Source organism: Leuciscus leuciscus, assembly GCF_965113295.1.
Source record: "Leuciscus leuciscus genome assembly, chromosome: 2".
NCBI classification, from domain to species: Eukaryota; Metazoa; Chordata; class Actinopteri; order Cypriniformes; family Leuciscidae; genus Leuciscus; species Leuciscus leuciscus.
Window position 1 is genome coordinate 51,521,410 of NC_138726.1, and position 12,234 is coordinate 51,533,643.

Below are 12,234 nucleotides of genomic sequence, written 5' to 3' on the forward strand. Positions count from 1 at the left end.
ATTTAAAATAATATTTATCAGGGCCTGGGGAAAATCCCCCCTTAGGTGATTCTTATGGGGGGGGGAATTTTTAATTTGAGGGGGGAGTTTAGACTTTTTTTAAAATTATATTTATCTCGCCTGAAAGTATGCTCACTCATTGCATTTTTACAATGGGGTAACTTTGTTCTTAAGAATTTACACAACACAAGGAAGCTTGATTTCAATCTTTGAATTAAATTGAAAAAAGTAGCACAAATATATACAATAGAATAAAGATACCAATAAAGAGAAATAAAGAGAGAAGTTTTTGCTTAGGTCTAACACTAGTATTCAGAAATACTACAGAGACTGAATAAAGTAATCAAATGTAAAATAACACTGGGTAGTATTTTAGTCCTGACTAAATTAAATGCATAGGCTATTAATCCTGATTCCTTAAAATGAAAGCTATGGTTTGTTGTTTTGACAACCAAATTAATGACAGACACATATGGCTGCTGTCCCTTTAAGAGCTCGTGCACGGATCCTGTGTTCATTATACGGTCACGTGCGATTTATGCTTATTTAAGACATAACCGAGCATGTTTTTGACTGTTAAAGCGATATAATCCACGAAAAATAACTTTTGTTACCCGCGAGCTGTTTGTGAGGCGGCTTTACTCTATGTATGTGTGCAGAGAAACATCTCTCAGACAGCGCGCAAGTACCGAATAATTTAAAATCGCGTGAATGTTTAAACTGGTAAGACTTAAAAAGACGTGCAAATGGTAAACTTTAGTTACTCATGATGCAATGCTGGCCCGATTATGCAAGTGACAATTCCGTCTATCCCGACTCCCGAAACGCGAGAGTGTATTGAGCGTGAGTGACCGCTGAATCACTCACGCTGTTTCTGAAATTGCGTCTCGCAGACAGTTTTAAAATGACTGATTTGATTTTATAATCTGTGTGGATTAATTTACCAATACAACCTACATGTTAAAGTGAATCAATGTTTGCGGGAATTTCCCGCATTATAAGTGGGAGACCTGCGGGAATGATTAAAATTATGCGCAATACCCGCAATCCCGCGCTGAAATTCGAGCCCTGATTTATGCTTTTAATGTATTTTAAAATGTAATTTATTTGCTGATTTGGTGCTCAAGAAACATTTCTCCTTATTATAAATGTTGAAAATGGTTGTTCTGTTCACCTCATTATGGCACTAAAAATTAGGGCTGGCCTTAAAGGGATAGTTCACCCAAAAATTTTAATTAGCCCATGATTTACTCACCCTCAAGCCATCCTAGGTGTATATGACATTCTTCTTTCAGACGAATACAATCAGAGTTATATTAAAAAATGTCCTGCCTCTTCCAAGCTTTATAATGGCAGTGAACTGCTGTTTCTGTTTTGAAGTTCATCAAAGTGCATCCATCCATCATAAAAGTGCTTCACACGGCTCAATAAAGTGAAGCGATGCGTTCATGTAAGTCAAGTCAAGACAAGTATATTTGTATAGCGCTTTTCACAATACAGATTGTATCAAAGCAGCTTCACAGTATTAAATTAAAATAATACAACAAGGTTTGTTTCTAGTGGAATTTATTGATTGATAAAACTAAATTACATATCCCCAAAATATCCCCAACTGAGCAAGCCAAAGGCAACATGTAAGAAAAATATCCATATTTAAAACTTTATCGACTAAAATAACTAGCTTCCGGCAGACGGCCGTACGCATCAATTTACTGTGGAAGAGTGACCCTTGACCTTGACGCACAACATAATGACTAATGCGGAAGCGCAGAAGATAGAGCAAAACAAAACACCAGTCACGAATTATAAGTCTAAAACGAGAATTGTTAAAGAGAAATGTCGGAGGAGCTTGAGTTTGTTGCCCAGCCCTGTTTGTTTGAACCGCGAGAGGCGTCTAAACTTGCGACACTCCTACATCCTACGACGTCATACACCGCCAAGTGTTACTCTTTTGGCGGAAGTCAACTTGCGTAGGCCGTCTGCCGGACGATTTTAGTCGATAAAGTTTTAAATATGGATATTTTTCTTACACGAACACATCGCTTCACTTCAGAAGGCCTTCATTAACCCCCCCAGAGCCCTTTCGAGCACTTTTATCACGGATGGATGGACTTCAAAACAGAAACGGCCATTCACTCCCATTATAAAGCTTGGAAGAGCCAGGACATTTTTTAATATAACTCTGATTGTATTCGTCTGAAAGAAGAATGTCATATACACCTAGGATGGCTTCAGGGTGAGTACATTTATGGGCTAATTTTAATTTTGGGGGGAACTATCCCTTTAACTCAAGCACTAGAATCATAGGCCAGTTGCATAAACGGCTCAGACAAGTCAAAGAATTTAGTCATCTATAATTTTTTCTTCAAGATTGGTCATAACTTCTTTTAAGTAAGTTACTTAAACGGGTAGATTGGTTTAATATGAATCCAAAAAGACTGGTTACCCCTTGAATAGCTGTTAGTTGGTCACACTAGTTTTTTTAAGATTCAGGCTTCACATAGTGAGTGTGTTTATGCAACTGGCCCCTGCTTATTCAAATACTACAGCTTTAGGCCTGACCTTAATGAAGCTGGCCAGGCTGAAGTTGGCGCATCGGGCCTCCTCTTGGACCTCCACATAGCGGATAGTGATGTGAGGCATGATTGACAACAGCAGAGACTGCAGCGCTTGGTGGAATGATTCTGGAAACCTCTGTGCTCGCGGCATCTGTAGGGAGTGGTATCACATGATTAACCATCAATGCTCTATAGTTTCAGTGGTTACGGCAAATGCTCATTTGTAAGAAAAGTTTGATCAGGTTTCATGTCAGTTGTCAATATCCCAGATTCCCACACGGAAGTTCAATTATAACAAAAAAGAAATCAGTCGCATGAGCGCGTGTTATGCAATCCATTGTGCAGAAGGCATGTAAGAACAACAAAATTCACGTGCTGGCCCTAAATTGGCATAACATGAGACACAGTTATGCAAATATGATCCAATGGCATGTCAAATAGGTCTGAACATGTCTGGAAAGCAGAAACTGTCAAACATGCAAAACTCAACTTAATGTCAACAGTGCAGTACAGCTCAGCTTGAGCTTTGTGTGTGTTTGAGTTCAAAAGGTTCGTGTGTTTTTTCTCTCTCCTTCAAGTGCCTTAATCACATACACTTTTAAAGAATGAGGAAGTTCACCGCATTCTATGTACACATGCAAACATTTAAAACATCCTGCTTGACAACCCAGGATTATTTAAATGCAGCTGGTATATTTACCAGATGATGATGATGAGAATGAAAAGGAGAGGAAAGGAAAGCCAGTTGTATTCTTCTCATAAAACCAATGGTTGTTAATTGGTGATTATTTTAAAGTGATAGTTCACCCAAAAATGAAAATTCTGTCAGTAATTACTCCCCCTCATGTCGTTCCAAACCCGTAAGACGTTCATTCATCTTCAGAAAACAAATGAAGATCTTTGATGAAATCTGAAAGAATTCTGTCCCTCCATTCACAGCTACGCAACTACCACTTGTCCCAGAAAACAACATTTACCATTTTATTTACAGAATATTAATCTCCTAAGTGCATTCAGGAAACTACATCTGTTTTCGCCTCAACACAACACATATGCATCGTGTTGCTCTCGTAATTCGTTGGACATTAATATTTTGTAAATAAAGCTTTCAGATTTCCCCAAAAATATCTTCATGATTGAAGATATGACATTAATTAATGACAGAATTTTCATTTTTGGGTGAACTATCACTTTAAAGTTAGATATTGTGTCAGTTTAAAACATGTGAATGGATTATACTAACTTTCATTCTGTTGCCGTCCTGGAGGTGCTGTGCCATTGACTTGGCCATGGTCTCAAAGAAGAACCAGGAATACTGTAATTAAGACAGAAAGAGAGAGGATTTAATACAATTACACAGAGGAATGTTGTAAATGTGTGAAAGTACACATTTTATATACAGATATAAAACCACAAACCAAATTATACATACACACTACCATTCATAAGTTTGGAATAATTAAGATTTTTTTTTAAGATTTTGAAGGAAGTCTCTTCCGCTCACCAAGGCTGCATTTATTTGAACAAAAAATGGTGTGAAAAAAAAATCTTGCATCACAATAACTTTAGTGTATTGTGATTGTCAAAACATTTTAGTAACTAAAGTGAATTTTATTAGGTTTAGTGACAACATGTTACAATGTTTACATGGTACAATTTCGGGTAAGCTACGTTTTTATTATTATTGCTTGACACAAATTTCACGATTTCAATTCAATTCAATTCTTGTGATCTGATTTAATATTGACTCTTTTGGATAAATATTAGGTACACAAGATAGGCGTTAATTTTTCTCAAGAAAAAAATTATCTCACCTAATGCTGTAAACATACAGAGAGCCCTATCAGCTGGTAGTATTTTTTAAGGCTAAAAATAACTCAAATTAAATATGCGGTTTTTTAACTTTATTTAATGATATAAGTAAAAATATAATAAATATGTAATATAGTACACATATTTAGCAAAATGCTCTCTATAGCTCTTTTTTTCTAGCCAACTTATGTGCTATAGCCTATATTATGGTCATTAAATGGCTTTCCTGAGGTAAATGTTCAGTGTTTCCCACACATAGACTAATTCGTGGCGGCGCGCCACAGAATCACCACCGTTTGATGTTTCGTTATAAAAATATAAAAATGTTTACGCTATTTAAAACACGCAGCGTATTCATTCAGATGCATTTCCTTTCCCTGCTCTCCCTCTATCTCTCTGTCACTCACGCGTCTCTCTCACAAGCGAATTGTTGCCTCGCCAAAGCCTTATTTGATCGGTGAGTGATAGATGACTGCTGCGCTTGCGATTGGGCGCATATTACTGAAAGAACGAGCAGAGAGAGAGAGGCCCGGTCGCGCGCACGCGTCTTCAAACTGTCTTGCTCTCTCTCGCTCCCTCGCGCATATTAATCAAAAGCAGTTGAGAATTGGCACGATGGTAAAAGATCGGAAAACCGAAGTTTCACGTGGAGCATTCGGATATTTTTTTCCTGAATTACCGCTGGGTGTGAATTGTAAAAAAAAAAAAAAAAAAAAAAAAACTTTTTTACGTTGCCTTTTCTTCTCTGAAAAGCGTTCCGCCCATTCGGCTGACATAAAAAACACTTTCAATAAACAAAACAAAACCTATCCAATGATGAAATGTTTTCTGTGTTGACAAATCTTGTGCGACACGTCCGATTCGCGAACTAATGACTCCTTTGAACCGATTCCATTTAATGAATGGTTAAAACAACTGATCTGTCCAACACTGAATCGGTGAATTACAAATCGGTAACACTTTACAATAAGGTTCCATTTATGAAACTCTAGTTAACTACATTAGTTAACATTAACTATTAATAAACTGCACTTCTACAGCATTTATTAATCTTTATTAAAGTTAATTTCACCATTTACTAGTAGCCTACATTATTTAAATCAAAAGTTGTATTTGTTAACATTAGTTAGCCTAATGCACTGTGTGAAGGAACATACAGACATTGTGAAAATAAAAATACAGCTGTTCATTGTTTGTTCAACTAAGATTAACAAAGATTAATAAATACAGTAACAAATGTATTGCTCGTGGTTCATGTTAGTTAGCCTAATACATTAACTAATGTAAACAAATCAAACCATATTTAACACCTCTTAAAATGAGAATGTAAGTGTGCTTACCCCATTTTGTTTGTAAGAGTTGTTAGCAAGATTTAACCTTAATAAACTACTGTATTTTCAGGTTATCTATATGACAATGTGTAGAACAATTACCAAAACAATCTTTTAGTTTAGACTGTTTGCGGTAAATGCAGTTGTTGTCGAGGTCAAAACTCTAAATAAGCTGTGAATCAAATAAACTTACTATAAATAATGTTATGTAATTTTTTTACTCTTACACTGAATGTTTGGATTTTGTGAAGGTGTGAATCATTTTTGATTAATATTTAATATAATAAAGTTCTGTGTAACGAAGGAAATACGTGAGAGTTGGCTGCTCTGCAACATAATCACAAAAGAAATGCAGAGTGAAAGTGAACTGCATTCATGAAACGTACTTATTATTCATAGTCAAAGTCAAATCTGTTCTCAGTTATCTAATTGTGTAACAGCAGATTCCCTAAAAACTTAGTTCTAAGGAAGCTCTGAGAATTGAATTCCAAAAAAAATGTGTCGTTAAGAAGATGCTTAGTCTGTATGAGAAAAGGAGGGTATATTCATTCAAATACACTGAGGAAGTACAGTGGTTTTAAATAAAAGAAAGTGGCTCAAGTTATGTGGGTGTGAATGATGACATGAACATTATTTGTATTAACCAACAGATTCCTTGGAACTTAGACAGCAAACTTCAATTCTGAAGTGAATCCAAAAGACAGAAAATAAACACAACAGCGCCATCTGCTGTGCAAATAGGTCATATTCAGCATAACTGAACAGTTTTGTCACCTTGAGGAGTTTGTTGCAGGTGTTGGAGTCTGCAGTTTGTTTGAGGATGGCAGTCACTGCTGTAGCCAAAACTTCATGTGTCGTCACAGAGTTTTCTGAAGATGTGTTGTTGATCCGAAACACGTACTGCAAAAGAAAAAGGTGGTTCAAATTTTTTTATTGTGGCTTAATGACCATGGTAAAATGTGGGTCCCATGGCCAAACCTGTGGAGAACCACTGGTTTAAACCACTCTTGGACTAATCAAATCAATGTTTATGTTACTAAATTAATAAAAATAGCTTTTCAGTTGTTTTACCAAACGCACATTTGCCATTTTTTATTTATTTATTTTTTAAATAAAATTGCATTTACACCTGGCTTTTAGTGTGGTCGAGTGTGATCCCATCAAAAGGTCTGTTTGCACCTGGTCACTTCATGCGTTTTCTGTGATCGGTGAAAAGATGAGGTGTAAATGCCCTCCGAAAACGCTTTGGAGACGGATTTAAATCCGATCGCTTAAACCACTTCAGGAGGGGGTCTGAGACGCATTCCAGATGAAACTGGACAAGTGTAAAAGCATCTGGTTGTTGAAACCAGAAAAAAAAAAATTTACTCCTCCCAAAATGTAAAAAAATAAACACGTGAGAGCGTGTTATTGGCTATATGACATGTTCTAGCCAGATATGAAGTGCTACCGCAACATGCATCGCCAGCGCGCAAACTGCCGCAAATGAAACGGAAAGCAAGTCGCAGATGCTCAAAACACAATCATCTTCATTGAAAGTACTGAGACTTAAATGATCTTTCCAGTTGCTGATGCCGCTCTTTATTGTGGTCTTTAATCTTGAAGTTAGCTGATGATAAATAATATGCACCTCGTATCTGTTGCTTTCACTGAACTGAACTTCATTTAATTAGCATATAGCGCTGGAATTTGTAATATTCGTTTTGTGGAGACACATTTATGTGGGCAAGTGTAAATGGAACCGTTTTAACAAATCAGATAGCTATCCGACCTAGCCTGGGTTTCCCCATGCTGCCTTGAGCGCAGCGCGATTTTATTCACGCTGCTAGTCAGCATGGATTCCATGGACCAGATTTTCGCCTCAGCTAGGGAACCAATCACAGAACGGGGAGGGAGCAGCAAGACGATGACGACATCTATGCGACACACCGAAGCAGTTTGTTTATATCTATGGATCCAACATGACAGACGTAAAAATATATGCATATTTTTAGGAACACATCTACAAAAATATGCCTGTATTTCAAGTTGATAAAAGAATTTAAAATCCACATCAGTTTATTTGTGCCCACGCGCCACGCCCTTACCTAGGCTACTTTCACTTTTAAAAATTCATCATAACCGCGCGCGCGATCTGCTTGCAGTCGTCGAGATGGATGCTGAGGAGTTGAAGAAAAGAATAGCTAGTGGAGATTGTAAAGTTGTCGACAATACGTCATCAAAAATCAAGTCCAGTGTGTGGGAGAAATTTGGAGTTATCTGAAGAAAATATTGTGAAAGGCTTTGCTGCAAACATTTTCGTGTTGGATAGCCGCAAATGTAATAAGTTCTGTATGACCTGGCAATAAACATTTTTGTAAGTGTGTCTATAATGTGATAGTCTAAACTGATTTTATTTCGGGTGCGGATCGGGTGCAGATTTTAATTAGTGCTGCTGTCGGAAAACGGGTCGGGTGCGGATTTACAAAATCAGACCCGTGCAGGACTCTGGTGTACACATAAATCTCTGACCCATCGTCGTCTTCTTCGTTGAATATCTGTCGCTCTACATACGTCATCTGGTATAATTGAAACGATTGGCTATGAGCTACGTACAGGCGCATTTGATAGACATTTGTAGCGCCCAATAAACGGCTCTGGGCATTCGTAAACCACGCCTCAAATACGAGAAAATGAACATGTGGTTCCCAGACCACGTCTCAAAGAGAAAGAGGTCTGACGTTAGCCAGGCTATATCCAACCAGTAAAAACGCATGATATGTCCAGGTGTAAACAGGCCCAAAAAATGGCAGTTTTAACAGGGAGCCTTATGGCGCTTTTCCATTACCAGTACCAGCTCAACTCGACTCGACTCGCCTCGGCTCGCTTTTCGCTCTGTTTTCCATTGCAGATAGTACCTCCACAATAGTACCTGGTCGTCATAGCGACGCCGCAGGAAACTGCCGTGACTTAATCCTTTACGCGAGACGCGCGAGACACACCCGCTACCCACACACACAGGACAATGGAGGAAATCGAGTGTATGCTGTTTTTGGATGTTTTTGTTTTTGCTGTTTTTTATTCAGGATACTCCGTCTGGCGCGTGCAATGATGTTGATAGTTAATAGTGACGATTCTCTCTGACCAATCAGCAGTCTGCCTTGTTTTCACGTCACATTTTAGTATCGCCTCAGCTCGCCTCTGCTCGCTTAGAACCTCGCCGGAGGTGGTACGAAAAAAAGTACCTGGAAGCGGGTACAGGTACAACTTTTACACAGTGGAAAACCAAACAGAGCCGAGTCGAGGCGAGCCGAGGCGAGCTGGTACTGTGTAGTGGAAAAGCGCCATTAGTGTCGTACCTTCAAAAAAGAGCGTAGGTGGTGCTCAAGACCCTCCTCATGACACTGAGACACTATGTGAATGATTACACTGTAAAACAAAGGCACATTAGTAATGTCAATATGAGGAAGCATTCCTACACTTTAAATTACACGAAAAGATGATGTTAAAGGTACACTATGTAACTGCATGCGTTTTGCTGAAGAACAAAAATATGTTTTGTAAGAAGGATGGATGATGTATCGACTCATTATTTAAATTTTGAACAAACAAAAAAAAGTTACATAGTGTACCTTTAAAGATTAAACTTTTTCATAGGCCTGTTTGCACACAAAACAGTAATGCAGCTGGTGTCTTTCTGAGAAGACTAATAAGGTAGTAAATCACCGTGTGGAGTTGACAGCAATGTCTTGACCCTCTTTGTTTGCCATAGTGAGGACTCCAAAGAGCTGCACGAGCACCGTAGGGAGGAACTTGATGATGACCTGAGTCTCCACTGCATGTAGGCACTTGGAGAGGAAACAGGAAATTAAAAGATTACAAAGTACATTGACATCCAAAGGTTTGGGATCGGTAAGATTTTCATCTTTTTTCTAAGAGATTAATACTTTTTTTCCAGCAAGGATGCATTCAATTGATCAGAAGTGACAGTAAAGACATTTGATTTCCATTTCAAATAAAATGCTGTTCTTCTGAAATTTCTATTCATCAAAGATGACATTTTCACAAAAAATGTTGAGCAGCACAACTGTTTTCAACATTTATAATAATAATGTTTCTTGAGCATCAAATCAGCATATCAGAATGATTTCTGAAGGATCATGTGACACTGAAGACTGGAGTAATGATGCTGAAAATTCAGCTTTGCATCACATGAATAAATATCATTTTAAAATGTATTAAAATAAAAAACAGTTATTTAAATTGTGATAATACTTCAGAATATTAAGGTCTTCAATGCATTTTTGATCAAATAAGCTGCCTTGATGAGCATAAGAGACTTCTTTTAAATAAAAAAATAAAAAAATCTCACCGACCCAAAATTTTTCAGTTATTTCCTAAATGTGTTTCAGAGAAAAGCTCAGAGAAATCATGTGGGTGAGGTTTAACATGCCTCTGTTGTTAAAAATGTTTTAAAAGTCCATAATATTGGGTTTAACTCCAATTAAATGATGACATCTGAATTTTCCCTTGTTCTCACCTTTAGGTACTTGACGAGTTCAGCGGGATTGCCCTGTGATGCTGACCTCATCAGCTGGCAATGCTGGAAGAAATTGTTGAGGTGCAAATCCTGGATGGGGTGGAATTTACTACATTTAACGCTTTTATGTTACATAACACTTCATTATTCTCTGTTCAGTACAATGGATTGACATTAGCTGAACAATCCTTAGATCAGATCAACATACCTGAGTGTAAATTGTTGATGCTACATTCACTCGCACTTTGAATAACGGTTTGGCATTCTCCACCCATTTGATGTCCGGGGAAGTCTAAAGAAAAAAAAAAAAAAAAAAAATATGACAGAACGAATCAGTGAATCAATCTAACCAGTCAATGTACAAACAAACCAACCAATCAACAACTCAACCAACAAACACACACTTTAAATGAATTTTTAGCATTAGTGTTGCTGAAAAGAAGATTTTACCTTCTTTGAGTCTTGGCTTTTGTCAAACATGTAACCCGCTGGTAGATTAGCAGACACAGGAAGTTGTAGCTCTGAGGACTGTATTCTGCCATCCTTCAATAAAGGAGTCCAGGAATAACCCACTGTAGAGAGCGAAGGTTAAAGGTCAATTGAGTGCAACTTTTTCAGCAGAGTTGGTTCCAGATGTATTTTTTCTATTCATTTCTCCCATTGGGATTTCAAAAAAGTCTTTGTTAAAGAGTTATAAGCCATGAACCAAGCCAATCGGCTACAAGGTGAATCATAACATTACAAACTTTGATTTGAAGCAAAAAAATATCTGACAAATTGGACAAAAATACAAAGGGATATATATTAAGGTTATTGCAAAATATGCATATATATTCAAATATTTAAATATTTTGAGAGTGTTGGGAGATCGCCTCGATTACGTCATTCGCAGTGCTTCATGGGAGTGGGCGGAGCTAAAGAGAACTATTGGCATGTTTTGCTTGTCTGGACTCTGATTGGTGGAATTTTCTGTGCAGCATCATGGGTAATACATTTTTCCACCACGGATTCCGCTGTTAAACACGATTATTTTAAAACTAAGTTGAAATAGTGTGGGCTGCCCGCTTCAACATAAGCAAATCCTATTGATTAACAACCTCGTAGCTCACAGTAGGTCTACATTTAAGGGGTTATTTAAGTTATCGTTAAAAATCGTTTTTACTTCCACAACCCATTTCTAGCACTCTTTTCCATTCACACACACATATTATCGTTCAAACATTTGGGGTTGGTAACATTTTTAAATGTTTATGAAAGAAATCTCTTAGGCTCCCAAGGCGGCATTTATGAATAATATTTTGAAATATTATTACAACTTAACATAACTGTTTTCTATTTGAATATATTTTTAAAATGTAATTTATTCTGCTAAAGCTGAATTTTCAGCATCATTACTCCAGTCTTCAGTGTCACATTATCCTTCTGAAATCATTCTAATATGATGATTTGCTGCTCAAGAAGCATTTATCATTATTATCAACGTTGAAAACAGTTGTTCTGCTTAATATTTTTGGTGGATACTGTGATACATTTTTCAGGATTCTTTGATGAATAGAAAGTTCTAAAGAACAGCATTTGTTTGAAACAGAAATATTTTGCAACATTATAAATGTCTTTACATTTAATGCATCCTTGCTGAATAAAAATCTTAAATAAAAATCAAACTGACTCCAAACTTTTGAACGGTAGTGCATACAGTACACAAACAAACACTCACCCAGTGTTTCCACTCCCTCTCGCTTCTTGGTGGTGGTTTTGTTGCCAACCTCACAGCTTATGTGGTAGAAAGTAAAGAGAATGTGATGTTTCTCATGGAGATGAACAGGGAGCTCGATTTTAATCTGTGACAGAAATGAAAATACTTAAACATTAAGGGGAACTTGACTAATTTCATTTTAACCTAGTTCTTGTACAAAAAAAAAATTATATAAGCCTAATTTGATCTCATAAATACAGTACATGAAAAGTAAACATGTCATTTTTATGTGACACCTAAATGAGTAAATAATGGCAG

At 37.1% G+C, this 12,234-nt stretch overlaps 1 protein-coding gene and 1 long non-coding RNA gene across 5 annotated transcripts in view; both read right to left on the minus strand.

Annotated features, from left to right (window-relative positions):
- dock11 (dedicator of cytokinesis 11) overlaps positions 1 to 12,234 on the minus strand; it is a 107,783-nt gene that overhangs the window by 58,051 nt on the left and 37,498 nt on the right. For all 4 annotated transcript variants that reach the window (XM_082155474.1, XM_082155472.1, XM_082155473.1 and 1 more), the window contains exons 20-28: positions 11,938 to 12,061; positions 10,671 to 10,792; positions 10,429 to 10,512; positions 10,221 to 10,310; positions 9,407 to 9,528; positions 9,040 to 9,109; positions 6,476 to 6,601; positions 3,802 to 3,873; positions 2,563 to 2,709 (exon numbers count right to left, since the gene is read on the minus strand). In XM_082155474.1, the coding sequence (XP_082011600.1) occupies positions 2,563 to 2,709; positions 3,802 to 3,873; positions 6,476 to 6,601; positions 9,040 to 9,109; positions 9,407 to 9,528; positions 10,221 to 10,310; positions 10,429 to 10,512; positions 10,671 to 10,792; positions 11,938 to 12,061 (957 nt within the window). The remainder of the gene's footprint in view (positions 1 to 2,562; positions 2,710 to 3,801; positions 3,874 to 6,475; positions 6,602 to 9,039; positions 9,110 to 9,406; positions 9,529 to 10,220; positions 10,311 to 10,428; positions 10,513 to 10,670; positions 10,793 to 11,937; positions 12,062 to 12,234) is intronic.
- Positions 5,715 to 6,468, minus strand: LOC309487992. The gene is made up of 2 exons (XR_014201959.1): positions 5,895 to 6,468; positions 5,715 to 5,862 (listed from the first exon to the last, which is right to left on the minus strand). It is a non-coding gene; the product is annotated as an uncharacterized lncRNA (long non-coding RNA).